Here is a 15,613-nt window from a genome sequence, read left to right as displayed (position 1 = left end):
CCGCGAAAAGGAGGTACTTTTTTTTTTTTTTTAACTGCATAATCCACCAGTTATAAAGCTTGTTAACTTTATTCGGGCGAGGGCATTCCCCCATCATCAGTTTATAAAACGTCTTGAAGAAACTAACGCCATTCCATTCCAATGTCCGCTGATTAAGTTTGGGTAAAGTATGTCAACAGGTGTGGGAGGTTATCTCATTTTTGGAGCAACTTGAAAACGCTGACACTTTCCCTCAGCTAGGCGACACCGATTGGATTTGAGATTGAGCTTTTGCTGTGGACTTACTAGCACACATGGATGAGCTGAATGTGAAGCGACAAGCAAAGACCAGTTTGTACATGAAACGTACATAATGTCAGAGCTTTCGAAAACCAAACTAACTTTATTTTCATAGCAAATTTCAAAGGACCCCTCAACATGTGAACAAATACAAGAAGTCACTAGATGATCTGCATGGAGAATTCTGCCGTTGCTTCTATGATTTTAGAAACATTGACAAGTCACTCCAGCTGGTGTCCTGTCCCTTCACACAAGATCCTGAAACAGAGCCACAGGAGCTGCAGTTGGAACTATTTGATCTCCAGTGTGACACCATCTTAAGGAAGAAGTTCCACTTGCCTAAACTGGATGAGTTTTATGCTTCATTAAGCCCAGCCAAATTTCCAAACATCCAGAAGATGGTACAGAGGATGCTGGTGCTGTTTGGATCTACGTATGTCTGTGAACAGACTTTTAGTGTGAAGAACACCAACAAAAACCCCCACAGATCCCAGCTGAGTGATGGACACCTCAGATCAGTTTTGAGAATTGCCACAACAAAACTGACACCAGACTTCAATGCCCTGGCAAAAAAGAGTGATGAACAACACTGCATAAACGTACCACTCAGCACTGTCAGCGTCACAGTTGCAGTAATGTTGTGGGTCCAAACAGTTGCCCCGCAGGCCACATGCACACCGCTGGCTTCCTGGTTGGGCCCCGCCCCAATAATTCTGTCGTTGACCCGGACCGGCACCGCCCAGCCACCAGCTTAATGGGGAGCCCTCTAAAATACAAAAGAGAGGAGTTAGTAACAGTACTTTTCAAAACACATCAACCAAATGGGCATACTTGCCAACCTTGAGACCTCCGAATTCGGGAGATTGGGGGCGGGGCCGAGAGGCGGGGTTAAGGGGGGGAGGAGTATATTTATAGCTAGAATTCACTGAAATTCAAGTATTTCTTATATATGTATATACATATACATATATATATATATATATATATATATATATATACAAACCCCATTTCCATATGAGTTGGGAAATTGTGTTAGATGTAAATATAAACGGAATACAATGATTTGCAAATCATTTTCAACCCATATTCAGTTGAATGTGCTACAAAGACAACATATTTGATGTTCAAACTGATAAACCTTTTTTTTTTTTTTGCAAATAATCATTAACTTTAGAATTTGATGCCAGCAACACGTGACAAAGAAGTTGGGAAAGGTGGCAATAAATACTGATAAAGTTGAGGAATGCTCATCAAACACTTATTTGGAACATCCCACAGGTGTGCAGGCTAATTGGGAACAGGTGGGTGCCATGATTGGGTATAAAAACAGCTTCCCAAAAAATGCTCAGTCTTTCACAAGAAAGGATGGGGCGAGGTACACCCCTTTGTCCACAACTGCGTGAGCAAATAGTCAAACAGTTTAAGAACCGTGTTTCTCAAAGTGCAATTGCAAGAAATTTAGGGATTTCAACATGTACGGTCCATAATATCATCAAAAGGTTCAGAGAATCTGGAGAAATCCCTCCACGTAAGCGGCATGGCCGGAAACCAACATTGAATGACCGTGACCTTCGATCCCTCAGACGGCACTGTATCAAAAACCGACATCAATCTCTAAAGGATATCACCACATGGGCTCAGGAACACTTCAGAAAACCACTGTCACTAAATACAGGTTGTCGCTATATCTGTAAGTGCAAGTTAAAGCTCTACTATGCAAAGCGAAAGCCATTTATCAACAACATCCAGAAACCCCGCCGATCATCTAAGATGGACTCATGCAAAGTGGAAAAGTGTTCTGTGGTCTGACGAGTCCACATTTCAAATTGTTTTTGGAAATATTCGACATTGTGTCATCCGGACTAAAGGGGAAGCGAACCATCCAGACTGTTATCGACGCAAAGTTCAAAAGCCAGCATCTGTGATGGTATGGGGGTGCATTAGTGCCCAAGGCATGGGTAACTTACACATCTGTGAAGGCACCATTAATGCTGAAAGGTACATACAGGTTTTGGAACAACATATGCTGCCATCTCAGCGCCGTCTTTTTCATGGACGCCCCTGCTTATTTCAGCAAGACAATGCCAAGCCACATTCAGCACGTGTTACAACAGCGTGGCTTCGTAAAAAAAGAGTGCTGGTACTTTCCTGGCCTGCCTGCAGTCCAGACCTGCCTCCCATCCAAAATGTGTGGCGCATTATGAAGCGTAAAATACGACAGCGGAGACCCCGGACTGTTGAACGACTGAAGCTCTACATAAAACAAGAATGGGAAAGAATTTCACTTTCAAAGCTTCAACAATTAGTTTCCTCAGTTCCCAATCGTGTTGTTAAAAGAAAAGATGATGTAACACAGTGGTGAACATGCCCTTTCCCAACTACTTTGGCATGTGTTGCAGCCATGAAATTCTAAGTTAATTATTATTTTCAAAAAATTGTATGAGTTTGAACATCAAATATCTTGTCTTTGTAGTGCATTCAATTGAATATGGGTTGAAAAGAATTTGCAAATCATTGTATTCTGTTTATATTTACATCTAACACAATTTCCCAACTCATATGGAAACAGGGTTTGTATATAGTACAGTACACAGTAATGAAAACACAGTTGTCCTACTAACTGTACTATACTTGCTGCTTACTTTAAAAAAATAACACTTACCTTTCACTATTTAAGTAGCCTTTGTTCTGCCATTTGAGTACTGGCGAGCAAGCTCTGAATCCGGGAACATATCCTTCGCGGATTTGTTGAAAATATCCGCAAATGAGAACGGGATGTTGCTTGCAGCTATCAGCATAGCCATCTTTGTTTTGGCATATGTTACACCCTCGGGTCTCCATTTAGCAAGGTGGCCCATAATACTGCGTTGCCGCCGCCTTGTGCTTCTCTGACCTTTCATGAGTGACTATATCCATTCGGCCACCGTGTTATGGGTTATAGATAAACCTATGAATAACGGAGACCAGTGACGTGCAGTCACTAGAGGCAGGTGAGGCGGGGCCTCACCTGCCATCATGGAAAGAAAAAAAATGTAAAAAGAAAAACATTTTATTAAATTGTTATATGTATCCAGTGATTATACTATAGAGTTATTTTCCATTTAACTTCACCAGTTTTAGATTATTTTTATTCAAAATCGCTGAATTTTCACATTTGCCGTTCAAATACTGAGAAGAGACGGTGCGGTGAACAGCAGCCAGTCGAGGCACGTCACTCAGTGCCTCAACATGGATTGCGGACTCGGCTAACTGCTGGTCTGCTGTGCAGTGAGACCGTATTGCTATATGAACTATATTATACATTTCCATAGTTTAGTTAGCTGAGGTATATAATGTACAGTGTATTTTGTCAACAACTGTATGTGTGTAACGTATTTCTTGTGCTGAGCGATCATAAAACGGCTGCAAAAGACGCACTGGCTGAGGCTCGCCTCCTGCACCCCCGCTGTAGAATGCACGGCAACCCCTGACGGGAGTGTTATATCAACTAAAGCCCACACTTAAACTTTCCACGTGCAAGATTGAATCTATTTAAAAAAGTTATTTCATAAGAAGCCAAAAAGTGCAAAAACAATAATGTTCGTGTTGGAGGAGTTGTGAATGACTGGCCACAACATTAGGTACACCTGCAGACTGCAGGTGTACCTAATTCACAACTCCTCCAACACGAACATTGTTTTTGCACTTTTTGGCTTCTTATTAAATAACTTGTGTAACCTATTTTTATGGGCTTTCCTCTTTGTGATGTAATGGCCATAGGGGTCCATCGAGGCGTATATATATAATGGATATTGCCAGTCACAGTTAACTTGTGCTCAGCTGGGGAAATAAATATATATATACTTATTATGTCATCCATTTACCTATTATAAACTGTTACAGGCGTATATGTGGGGATATAAAAAGCATCCGGTGCTATCAGTCCGGGCGGAAGCGGAAATTGACGTCATAAACCACCTAGGAGCACCTGTCAGACCCAGCGTTTTTGCTACGGAGCCACTTCATGGAAGAATCCTCATTTTTTACCTTTTTTGTGGACTTTCCATTGCCCTGTGGAGAACTGGAACAACGGACTCTTTTTCCAGGAGGACTTTGAGTTGGATGCGCAGACGCGGTGCCGTGAGTACGCAGCTGCGGCTTCCAAACATTTGATCGCTTGCCCGTACGTGCATGCCTCTATGTGCATGTCACGTACGTAACTTTGGGGACTTTGGGGAAATATATGTGTTGTATGAACTTCGGGAAAGTGCATGGTACTTTGGGCTGTGGGATTGAGTGTTTTGTGCGTGTGTGTGGTTTGTATTGGCGGGCTATATGGACGGGAGGGGGGAGGTGTTTGTAATGCGGGATTAATTTGTGGCATATTAAATACGAGCCTGATCGTCTTGTGGCTAATAGTTATACACGTCTTGTGTTTATTTACTATATTAATCATTCCCAGCTGAATATCAGGTCCCACCCGTGACTCCTTAATTGCGTAGTGGCAGAGACACCCGGAGAACTTGGGTGCGTTTGTTGCAGTGATGTTAAGTTCCTGTTATGCGCTGTTATACAGTATATGCCTTGAGCTCTTATTTTGAAGGCGCTAAGAGCAGAAGTGATGACACGTTGGAGTGGAGCGGAAGTTTTTGAAAGAAGGTAAATAAAGTGGTCCTCGTGTAAACTGGAGCCTCTGTGTTTGTTATTTTGTAGTTTCATACAGTATAGGCGACATTTATAAACCCTCGGTTACACTTTTTTAAATAGATTCAATCTTGCACTTGGAAAGTTGAAGTGAGGGCTTTAGTTGATATAACACTCTCGTCAGGGGGTGCATTAATCCAGCACAACAGCGGCTCATGGACTTATTTAATAAGTAAAGGTAAGACCATAATAACGTTTTTTTTAATTAAATGTGCTTTTTTTGTGTGCTACAGTTTGTATGTGTAAAGTTAAAGTTAAGTTAAAGTACCAATGACACACACTAGGTGTAATGAAATTTGTCCTCTGCATTTGACCCATCCCCTTGATCACCCCCTGGGAGGTGAGGGGAGCAGTGGGCAGCAGCGGCGCCGCGCCCGGGAATAATTTTTGGTGATTTAATAACCCCCAATTCCAACCCTTGATGCTGAGTGCCAAGCAGGGAAGAATGCTGGTATGAGCTTTTAAACATAACCCGTTAACTGCTGCCAATCAAATGGTGAATAAGATACTCTTTAGGGTTCATATGTTTGTAAATCTGACTGTGATGAAGTCAGTGCCTCACCAGCCATCAACCTCACCGCACGTCACTGACGGAGACATATATAATAGTCTCCTTTTCAGGTGAGAGAGGACGCTAAAGGCAGTGCCTTTAAGGCACACCCCCCAATATTGTTGTCCGGCTAGAAATTTTGGACATTACTACTTGCCGTAGTTCTGAAGCAATGCATGATGGGAATCCGGATGTTGTGGTGTCAGTGTATTAACGTGCCGGCTGGAATAAACACACGCTGAGAAATAGCTCCGTGCCTGCCTACTTTATGGGTTATAGATAAACCTATGGATAACGGAGACATATATAATAGTCTCCTTTTCAGGTGAGACAGTACGCTAAATATTGTTGGAAAATCGGGAGAAATTCGGGAGAATGGATCCAGAGCCCCCCGCGACCCCGAAGGGAATAAGCGGTAGAAAATGGATGGATGGATGGATGTCCCGGGAGAGGCACTGAAATTCGGGAGTCTCCCGGAAAATTCGTGAGGGTTGGCAGGTATGCAAATAAGGCCTCACCAGGAGTGTTGAGGAGGCGGGACTTCCTGCAGTGGTAGGACAGTTCCTGCTCACAGTGATCCGACTGGCTGATGACGGCCGACAGCTGCTCTTCGCTCGCTTTATAGTCCAGCCGAACTAAGTGTTGATGTTCCGCGCCAGACTGCCTCACCGTGGTCAGCTCCGTGTTGTTGTGATGAATCTCCAACCACGTGTTCTCCTCTGGCACCCACACATGTGCACACAGCCGTGTTGCAGCAATTATACAAACTGATGCGCGAGGACGCGTGCCTCACCTGTCATGTTGCAGTAAACCAGCTGCGGTTTAAGCGGTCCGCTGCCGTCCACGTCGATGGAGAAATATCCAGAAGTGTTGCCGTTGTGTTTGTATGCCTCACAGGACCGCTCAAACACCGCTAGGGGGAGACAAATAGACAAGACGCGGTGTTAAGTAGATAACTAATGTATTAGTCCTACCCAACAGAGCATGGAGTACAACAAGGTTCCCCTATGGGACCACTTATAATAACTATTAGCACACATTTCTTGAGCTAATATTGTATGCATGGTGAATCAGCCATCTGTGCAGCTTTAAATGACAAGCAGCAACTTTTTTAAAAAGCCTTTCTGGTGAGGAGCCTCAACGCTTATAAACAACTGCACGTCTGACAGGAAACGGACAATCCGCCCGCCTCTCACTTTTTTGCCGCTGACATGATTGTAATTTACACACGATGAGACGCGGCTCTCCTTTTTTCGCTCCTCTTCGTCTCCAGCTGAAATGATCATCTGCTGTCAGCATCACTCAGCATCAACTTTGGCAAATATTTTTTTCTGTCTGGTCAACGAAAAACGTGACTTTGTATTGTGACAGTGCGGCACTTGCATGGGCCATACATACACAACATTAGGTACCGCTGCTTAATCGACATAGGAAATCAACTGTTTTCTTCTTTTTCACCTGGATCAACCTCCTTAGACCTAGTAGTGTGCCTCTCTGACTCTGTGTTACTATGAATAGCAAGCATTTTAAGCATATACACACTAAAGTCACATTCAAACCTACTGAATCACTAATAAGTAGAGATGTCCGATAATGGGGTGAGTTTTTCCCTTGCCCTTATGTGGGCTCTGTATCGAGGATGTCGTTGTGGCTTGTGCAGCCCTTTGAGACACTTGTGATTTAGAGCTATATAAATAAACATTGATTGATTGATTGAATGGCTTTTTTGCCGATATCCGATATTCCGATATTGTCCAACTCTTAATTACCGATTCCAATATCGACCGATACCGATATATACAGTCGTGGAATTAACACATTTGTATGCCTAATTTTGTTGTGATGCCCCGCTGGATGCATTAAACAATGTAACAAGGTTTTCCAAAATAAATCAACTCAAGTTATGGAAAAAAATGCCATATTTATCATTGAAGTCACAAAGTGCATTATTTTTTTTAACATGCCTCAAAACAGCAGCTTGGAATTTGGGACATGCTTTCCCTGAGAGAGCATGAGGAGGTTGAGGTGGGCGGGGTTGGGGGGGTGTATATTGTAGCGTCCCGGAAGAGTTAGTGCTGCAAGGGGTTCTGGGTATTTGTTCTGTTGTGTTTATGTTGTGTTACGGTGCGGATGTTCTCCTGAAATGTGTTTGTCATTCTTGTTTGGTGTGGGTTCACAGTGTGGCGCATATTTGTAACAGTGTTAAAGTTGTTTATACAGCCACCCTCAGTGTGACCTGTATGGCTGTTGACCAAGTATGCCTTGCATTCACTTGTGTGTGTGAAAAGCCGTAGGTATTATGTGATTGGGCCGGCAGTGCCTTTAAGGTTTATTGGTGCTCTGTACTTCTCCCTATGTCCGTGTACACAATGGCGTTTTAAAAAGTCATACATTTTACTTTTTCAAACCGATACCGATAATTTCCGATATTACATTTTAAAGCATTTATCGGCCGATAATATCGGCAGCCCGATATTATCGGACATCTCTAATAAGGCAGCTACAAAACCCAAAACCAGTGAAGTTGGCACGTTGCGTAATTCGTAAATAAAAACAGAATACAATGATTTGCAAATCCTTTTCAACTTATATTCAATTGAATAGACTGCAAAGACAAGATATTTCATGTTGGAACTGAGAAACTTTTTTTTTTTTTTTTTTTTTCAAATAATCATAAACATAGAATTTAATGGCAGCAGCACATTGCAAAAAAGTTGGCACAGGGGCATTTTTACTACTGTGTTGCATGGCCTTTCCTTTTAACAACACTCAGTAAACGTTTGGGAACTGAGGAGACCAATTTTGGAAGCTTTTCAGGTGGAATTCTTTCCCATTCTTGCTTGATGTACAGTTTAAGTTGTTCAACAGTCCGGAGTCTCTGTTGTGGTATATAACAATCCGAATGGTTCTTTTCCTCTTTGGTCCGGAGGACACGACGTCCACAGTTTCAAAAAACAATTTGAAATGTGGACTCGTCAGACCACAGATTTTTTTTTTTACATTGCATCAGTCCATCTTAGATGAGCTCCGGCCCAGCGAAGCCGGCAGCGTTTCTGGGTGTTGTTGATAAATGGCTTTAGCTTTGCATAGTAGAGTTTTAACTTGCACTTACAGATGTAGCGACAAACTGTAGTTACTGACAGTGGTTTTTTGAAGTGTTCATGAGCCCATGTGGTGATATCCTTTACACACTGATGTCGCTTTTTGATGCAGTACCGCCTGAGGGATCGAAGGTCTGTAATATCATCACTTACGTGCAGTGATTTCTCCAGATTCTCTGAACCTTTTGATAATATTACATACCATAGATGTGAAATCCCTAAATTCCTTGCAATAGCTCGTTTAAAAATGTTGTTCTTAAACTGTTCGACAATTTTGCTCATACATTTGTTCCCAAAGTGGTGACCCTCGTCCCATCCTTGTTTGTGAAGCTGCTTTTATACCCAATCATGGCACCCACCTGTTCCCAATTAGCCTGTTCACCTGTGGGATGTTCCAAATAAGTGTTTGATGAGCATTCCTCAACTTTCTCAGTCTTTTTTGCCACTAGTGCCAGCTTTTTTGAAACATGTTGCAGGCATCAAATTCCAAATGAGCTAATATTTGCAAAAAATAACAACGTTTTCCAGTTCGAACGTTAGGTATCCTTTCTTTACAGTCTATTCAATTGAACATAGGTTGAAAAGGATTTGCAAATCATTGTATTCTGTTTTTATTTACGAGTTACACAATGTGCCAACTTCACTGGTTTTGGGGTTTGTAGAAAGAATGCTTGTTTTTGTAGTTTTTTTTGTAGGTTAGTATTATACTACATCACTAATGAAAGTCGAGTGTATATTGCAAACCATATGGCTTTGTGTTGTCTTTTCTTATGATAGTTAAATCAAATAATAATAATAATAATATATTTTATTTGTAAAAAGCACTTTACATTGAGTAAACAACCTCAAAGTGCTACAGTGTCTTAAAAAAAATAAATAAATAAATAAATTAAAACAGCCAAATAGCTAGAACTAGTATGCATATATCTAATAAAAGGCGGTTTTTTTTTTTAAAAGAAGGGTTTTTAAGCCTTTTTTAAAAGCATCCACAGTCTGTAGTGCCCTCAGGTGGTCAGGGATCAAATCAAACACGATTTTTCTTTGCATTTAGAGGTCAACAGAAAGAAAACTGAACGAGACAACGTTAGCAACAATGTCTAGGAGACATGTGTGACAAAAACAGTCCCTCTTATGTGGGTAGAGGTCTGAAAATAATATTATCATATTTAACAAAAAATGTGTGTCCCTAAAAAAAAGTGACAAGTGGGTGTACTTTGAAGTTACAACTGGAAGCTGAGTCCGCATCAACAGGGGGCAGCATGTGACCAAAAAGTTGAGGCTTCTCCTCTTTACTGCAAGAAGAAAAATGCAGGACTAACTTTAACAGCATGAGCTGAAGGTAAATCTCTTTCTAAGCTCAGAAGCTGAGCAATGGGACTGGAAGAAATACTACGGATAATCCAAATAAAATGCTGCATGGAGTCCAAGCAGCTTCGAAACCAGCATTGAAGTGGCAGGCATGCAGCCAAAAACTGAGCTAAAGTGCACTATCATGACTTAAAAGGCTCCACTGGATCTAAAGTGCAGTCATCACCAGTCTGCTGACTCCGCCAGAGTTTGCAGGCCCAGTCGGCGGTGTTTATTTATTTTTGTACTTAGGAGTGTTTAGAGGGGTTAGCAGGGGTGGCTGGCGAGCAGATGTTGTGACTTACAGCTGTGGCAGGTGGCGCCGCTGTAGCCGCTGTCGCTGCAGTTGCAGTGAAAGTGAGTCCAGGATTGACTGCAGCGGCCGCCGTGCTCACAGCGACTGGGAGAACACCTGAGAGACGCAACAAGTGACAACAAGTGTGCTAATTAATACTTCGACAGAATAGCTTCCTTGTGCACTGCAAAAAGTCAGTGTTCAAAAACAAGAAAAAAAAATACAAAAATGAGGGGTATTTTATTTGAATTAAGCCTGCGAAACAGGCTTTTAGGGATGAAATAGCCTCTGTGTTTTTTCCCTGACCTAACATGTGTATATATATATATATATATATATATATATATATATATATATATATATATATATATATATATATATATATATATATATATATATATATATATTAAAACAAATATATATAAATATATATATATATATATATATATATATATATATATATATATATATATATATATACAAACACAGCAAAATGCAAAATATGAACACAAAGGGTTAATATATGTATATATATATATATATATATATACAGTATATATATATACTGTGTATATATATATATATATATATATATATATATATATATATACTGTATATATATATATATATATATATATATATATATATATATATATATATATATATACTGTATATGCAGTACAGGCCAAAAGTTTGGACACACCTTCTCATTCAATGCGTTTTCTTTATTTTCATGACTATTTACATTGTAGATTGACCCTGAAGGCATCAAAACTATGAATAATCACATGTACTTAACAAATAAAGGTGAAATAACTGAAAACATGTTTTATATTCTAGTTCCTTCAAAATAGCCACCCTTTGCTCTGATTACTGCTTTGCACACTCTTGGCATTCTCTCGATGAGCTTCAAAAGGTAGTCACCTGAAATGGTTTTCACTTCACAGGTGTCATAGTTTTGATGCGTTCAGTGACAATCTACAATGTAAATAGTCATGGAAATAAAGAAAATGCATTGAAATGAGAAGGTGTGTCCAAACGTTTGTCCTGCACTGTATAAATATATTAATATAAAAATGTTATATCACTTTTCTGCAGAACTTTGTTGTAAAAATCTACCTCTGTGTCTGTCCCTGACACCCACGTTTCAGGCTGGCTGCTCTGGAAACAAACCCTGCCCACACTGCTTGCTTTGTGCCTCATCTGCCTGGAGCCGCTGTGATGTTGATTACCGTAATAACCCGTACATCACTCAAAAGCGCAGATTCCAACCATTGAAAAACTTTCCATGGTTCAAGACTTACGCTAATGTGAAAACAGCACTGCACATCATAATGGTGGCTACAGTTTTGATGTGAAAGGTCTAAAAAGAAGATTTAAAAAAGACTAGCTGCAATTTAAGGAAAATAAACTAACTCTACTGAAGTATTGAGCCCCAACTAAACATGGAGTCCCTCACGGCTCTGCCCTAGGGCCTCTGTTAATGGTTGGATGACACATTAGTACTGAAAAATGTTTAATTCCATGTCCTACGTAACAACCAAACAAAAGCAATTAAACAAGTAGGATTAGAAAGAGGAAGTTCATTTGACATCTATTCACTGTTTTATAGAATGTTTTGTAGTAATATACTTTAACTTGAAATTCTGACCCATGACTTGGGCTAATAGTACGCTTTGCCCCTTGACACGCGACGATAAGAATCCAGAACTGCAGCTGTAATAAGCTCCTCTGGAGTGTGACTACCACACTGACCTTCTACTGGACGACTCCATTTTCAACCTGCCTTTATACAAGAAAATCTCCCACAGGCTCCGAATTCAATCAGCGGGCTCAGAAAGCATCCTATGGTTAGTCCGCGCGGGAGCTTTGGCCTTCTGTCGACTAATTAAGGTGCAATCGAGGAGTCCTGACCCGCCAAGCTTCGTTAAGCGCCGGCACATTTTATTCCGGTCACGTGCGTGTGTCTTTCCACGCGTGTGCCGATGCCCCTGAGGCTTGATAATTGTGGTTATCTTCCTATTAATTGAGCTATTAATGGGCGAGGCAGCCAGCACAAACACATGCATTAGTTCTGCTTTGGCCGCGATAGACGGAATACTGAGTCAGCTCACCTGTCATTGATGCCACACATGTCAATCAGGAGGTCGCTGTAGTTTCCCAGCTTCTGTTGTTGCACCAGGATGAGGTCCACATGCTGCTGGTCCAGGATAAGCTGGCGGATGCAGCCCTGGAATATGGTAAAAGGATTCCTGCACTCCTGATTCTCGTCCTCCACAGGACATCCTAAAAGGAGGGAGATGGGGTGCAGTGAACCAAACCACTGCTTGCAATGCTGAGGAATATTGTCATTTCTTTTGATCATGTTTTGTTTGGCTATGTTCTGTTTGGTTTTTGGACTCTTTTTTAGTTTCTGTTTACGCTCCCTTGTTTTGTCACCATGACAACTCATTTGTTTCACCTGTCATGTGTTGGACTCACGCACCTGTCATTAATCATGAAGATTCTATTTAAGCCTGTAGTTGCCAGGTAGTCAGCCTGGCGACATTACCCTTGCTACCTGATGATACCCTTGTTACCTGATGATACCCCATGATACTTTTGATTACTCCTGATACCATAGTTTATGCTTCATGCCATGCCATGTAAGTTTTTGTTTTTTCACGTAACAGTAAGTGTAGTTTTGTTTCATGTCCATAGTTTCTGTCTAAGTGTTAGTTTTGTTCTTAGCCAAGTTTGTGCGCGCTTTTTGTTTGTTCTTTTTATAGTGATAAATTAAACATGTATTTACCTTCAAGCCATGTCCAATCCAGTCGATTTGCACCACGGGAAAACAATCCACGCAGTAATTTGTGTCATCACAGTCCACGTCTTGACAAATATTTGATTTGATTTGATTTGATATATTTTTATTTCAAAAATTCAAAAAAACAAGAGTAAGCCTGATCCAATAAAGTGCTATAGCCTTAACAGCCATTATAACAAAATGAAAACAATGGATAATAAAAAACGAAAACAAATAAACAAAATGAGCAATGGACTTTATTTTTTGTATTTTATTTTTTTTATTACATATTTGAAAAGGAGTGAGAAGAAGTTTACACTTATTTAATCCCACCCCTTTTCTTCAAATCATAAATTACTCTGAACTAGAACGACCTGTTCACTCTATGGTCAAACTTAATGAACTTGTATATACATAAATTATAAATATATACATACATATGCACACTACACACATACATAGCCACACCATTACCACTAGTCATCATGGAAATGGCATCATTTAAGGTTTGATTCCATATAGTTGGGAATTGGGGGTGGGGAGTGATGTTGTTCAGGGGCCCCAAGCACAGGGGCACCCCCAGGGCTTTTGTAAAGTTTGAAGTGTGTAATTTATTTGTAAAAACCTGTCATAAATACATCCATCCATCCATTTTCTAGATGCATTCGAACTGAAGGCGGGGTACACGCTGGACAAGTACATCATAAATGTTGACATACAATTATTACAGCTGTGAAAACTCAGTAATAATGTTGATAGCATATGTCTAAACCACCGACAGAACAGGTGTAGACATACCACCCAGGAGATACAACAATGATAATATAATCGGTGGCACAGGGGTTAGTACATGTGCCTCACAATCCTGGGTTCGATCCTGGGCTTGGGATCTTTCTGTGTGGAGTTTGCATGTTCTCCCCGTGACTGCGTGGGTTCCCTCTGGGTACTCCCGCCTCCAAAGACATGCACCTGGGGATAGGTTGATTGGCAACACTAAAATTGTCCCCAGTGTGTGAATGTGAGTGTGAATGTTGTCTGTCTATCTGTGTTGGCCCTGCGATGAGGTGGCGACTTGTGCAGGGTGTACACCGCCTTCTGCCCGAATGCAGCTGAGATAGGCTCCAGCAGCCCCCTAAACCCCGAAAGGGACAAGCGGTAGAAAATGGATGGATGGACGGACGGGCCTCCGACTATCAGACATAAACTTACCACCAAAGAACAGGTTCTTCTCGATGGCAACAGGAAAGGAAGGGCTGGAATGAGCGACGCCACTTCCGCCTTCGTCTTTGTCCACGCTGATGGTCAGGTGACCCCGTCTGGACCTCAGCTCCACTGAATGCCACTGACCGTCATTGAGAGCAGATCCTAAGAAGCAAACAGGCTGGAGATTATGTATAGATATTAGGGGTGTAACGGTACGTGTATTTATATTGAACCGTTTCGGTACGGGGGTTCCGGTTCGGTTCGAAGGTGTAACGAACAAGTTTCCACACGGACATATTAAGTAGCGTAACGCACGTTGTGTAAACAATGCACACCGAGGCACAACACACGGCATGCTAGCAGCTAACGGGCTACGATAGACTGACCATATGTCCTCTTTTCACCGGACATGTCCTCTTTTGCGGAGCTGTCAGGGCGGAGTTTCTTAAATGCCTCAAATGTCCGGCATTTTGAGTTAGGGTTGCGTGTATTTTCAATGTACGTTCAGGGTTAAGAAGGGGTTAAAAACAAAACAAATTGTGCGCACAGCAGCATTGGTGAGGGAGGGGCAGAGACAGAGAGAGAGAGAGAGAGAGAGTTATGATAAACGCGCATGCGTCGCCAGGCTCTGCTTTTTGTCCATAGATTTATCAGATTTATTTTTTTATTATCTATAGCAGGGGTGTCAAAAGTGTGGCCCGGAGGCCATTTGCGGCCCACAGCTAATGTTTTAAAGGCCCACGGCACATTCTAAAAATACTATTAAAATAAACAAAAAAATAAAATAAAAAAGCTTAAAGGTTAAATGTAATTTAGAAAAAGTTGCAATGTTGACTAATAAAACAAAGCTGTTTTTTTTCTTTCAAACTGTCATTGTTCAAAACATAAAATTGAATCAAAATCAATGTTATTATGAATTATTGACCTATCCAAGATTCCGATTACTTCACATCAAATATTCCACTAAGAAAAATACATTTGGTGGAAGATTTTGCAAATTTGGTAAATAAATAACCCAAAAATTTATATTTTGTTGTTTTCTTACTCTACCGAAAATTAACCGAACCGTGACCTCTAAACCGAGGTACGTACCGAACCGAAATTTTTGTGTACCGTTACACCCCTAATAGATATACATGGGTTGGACAGGCGGACTAAATGAACATTTTTCTGGGAACATTTATTTTAAAGATTAGAACAGTTTGGAAGTCAACCAGATTGTGTTCCATTTTGGGGGTACTACTTTATCACGTGTAAGGGGTTCAATATTGGACTGGTGTGAGGGAGAACAACCATTAGGGGCCCATTACTTGTCACTAGCTGACAGTATAATTTCAAACAATTTGTCAGATGCTTCCCCCCCCCCCACA

The 15,613-nt window shown here is 41.0% G+C and overlaps 1 protein-coding gene across 1 annotated transcript in view; it reads right to left on the bottom strand.

Moving 5' to 3' along the window:
- Positions 1–15,613, bottom strand: part of LOC133618568 (contactin-associated protein-like 4) — a 274,944-nt gene that overhangs the window by 73,881 nt on the left and 185,450 nt on the right. The window contains exons 10-15 of the mRNA XM_061979051.1: positions 14,250–14,405; positions 12,370–12,541; positions 10,266–10,372; positions 6,306–6,425; positions 6,031–6,231; positions 883–1,045 (exon numbers count right to left, since the gene is read on the bottom strand). Of these exons, the coding sequence (XP_061835035.1) occupies positions 883–1,045; positions 6,031–6,231; positions 6,306–6,425; positions 10,266–10,372; positions 12,370–12,541; positions 14,250–14,405 (919 nt within the window). The remainder of the gene's footprint in view (positions 1–882; positions 1,046–6,030; positions 6,232–6,305; positions 6,426–10,265; positions 10,373–12,369; positions 12,542–14,249; positions 14,406–15,613) is intronic.

Source organism: Nerophis lumbriciformis, linkage group LG19 (assembly GCF_033978685.3).
Source record: "Nerophis lumbriciformis linkage group LG19, RoL_Nlum_v2.1, whole genome shotgun sequence".
In the NCBI taxonomy this organism is placed as follows: domain Eukaryota; kingdom Metazoa; phylum Chordata; class Actinopteri; order Syngnathiformes; family Syngnathidae; genus Nerophis; species Nerophis lumbriciformis.
The sequence above is the reverse complement of the archived record's forward strand: the minus strand, read 5'-3'. Positions and strand labels throughout refer to the sequence as shown.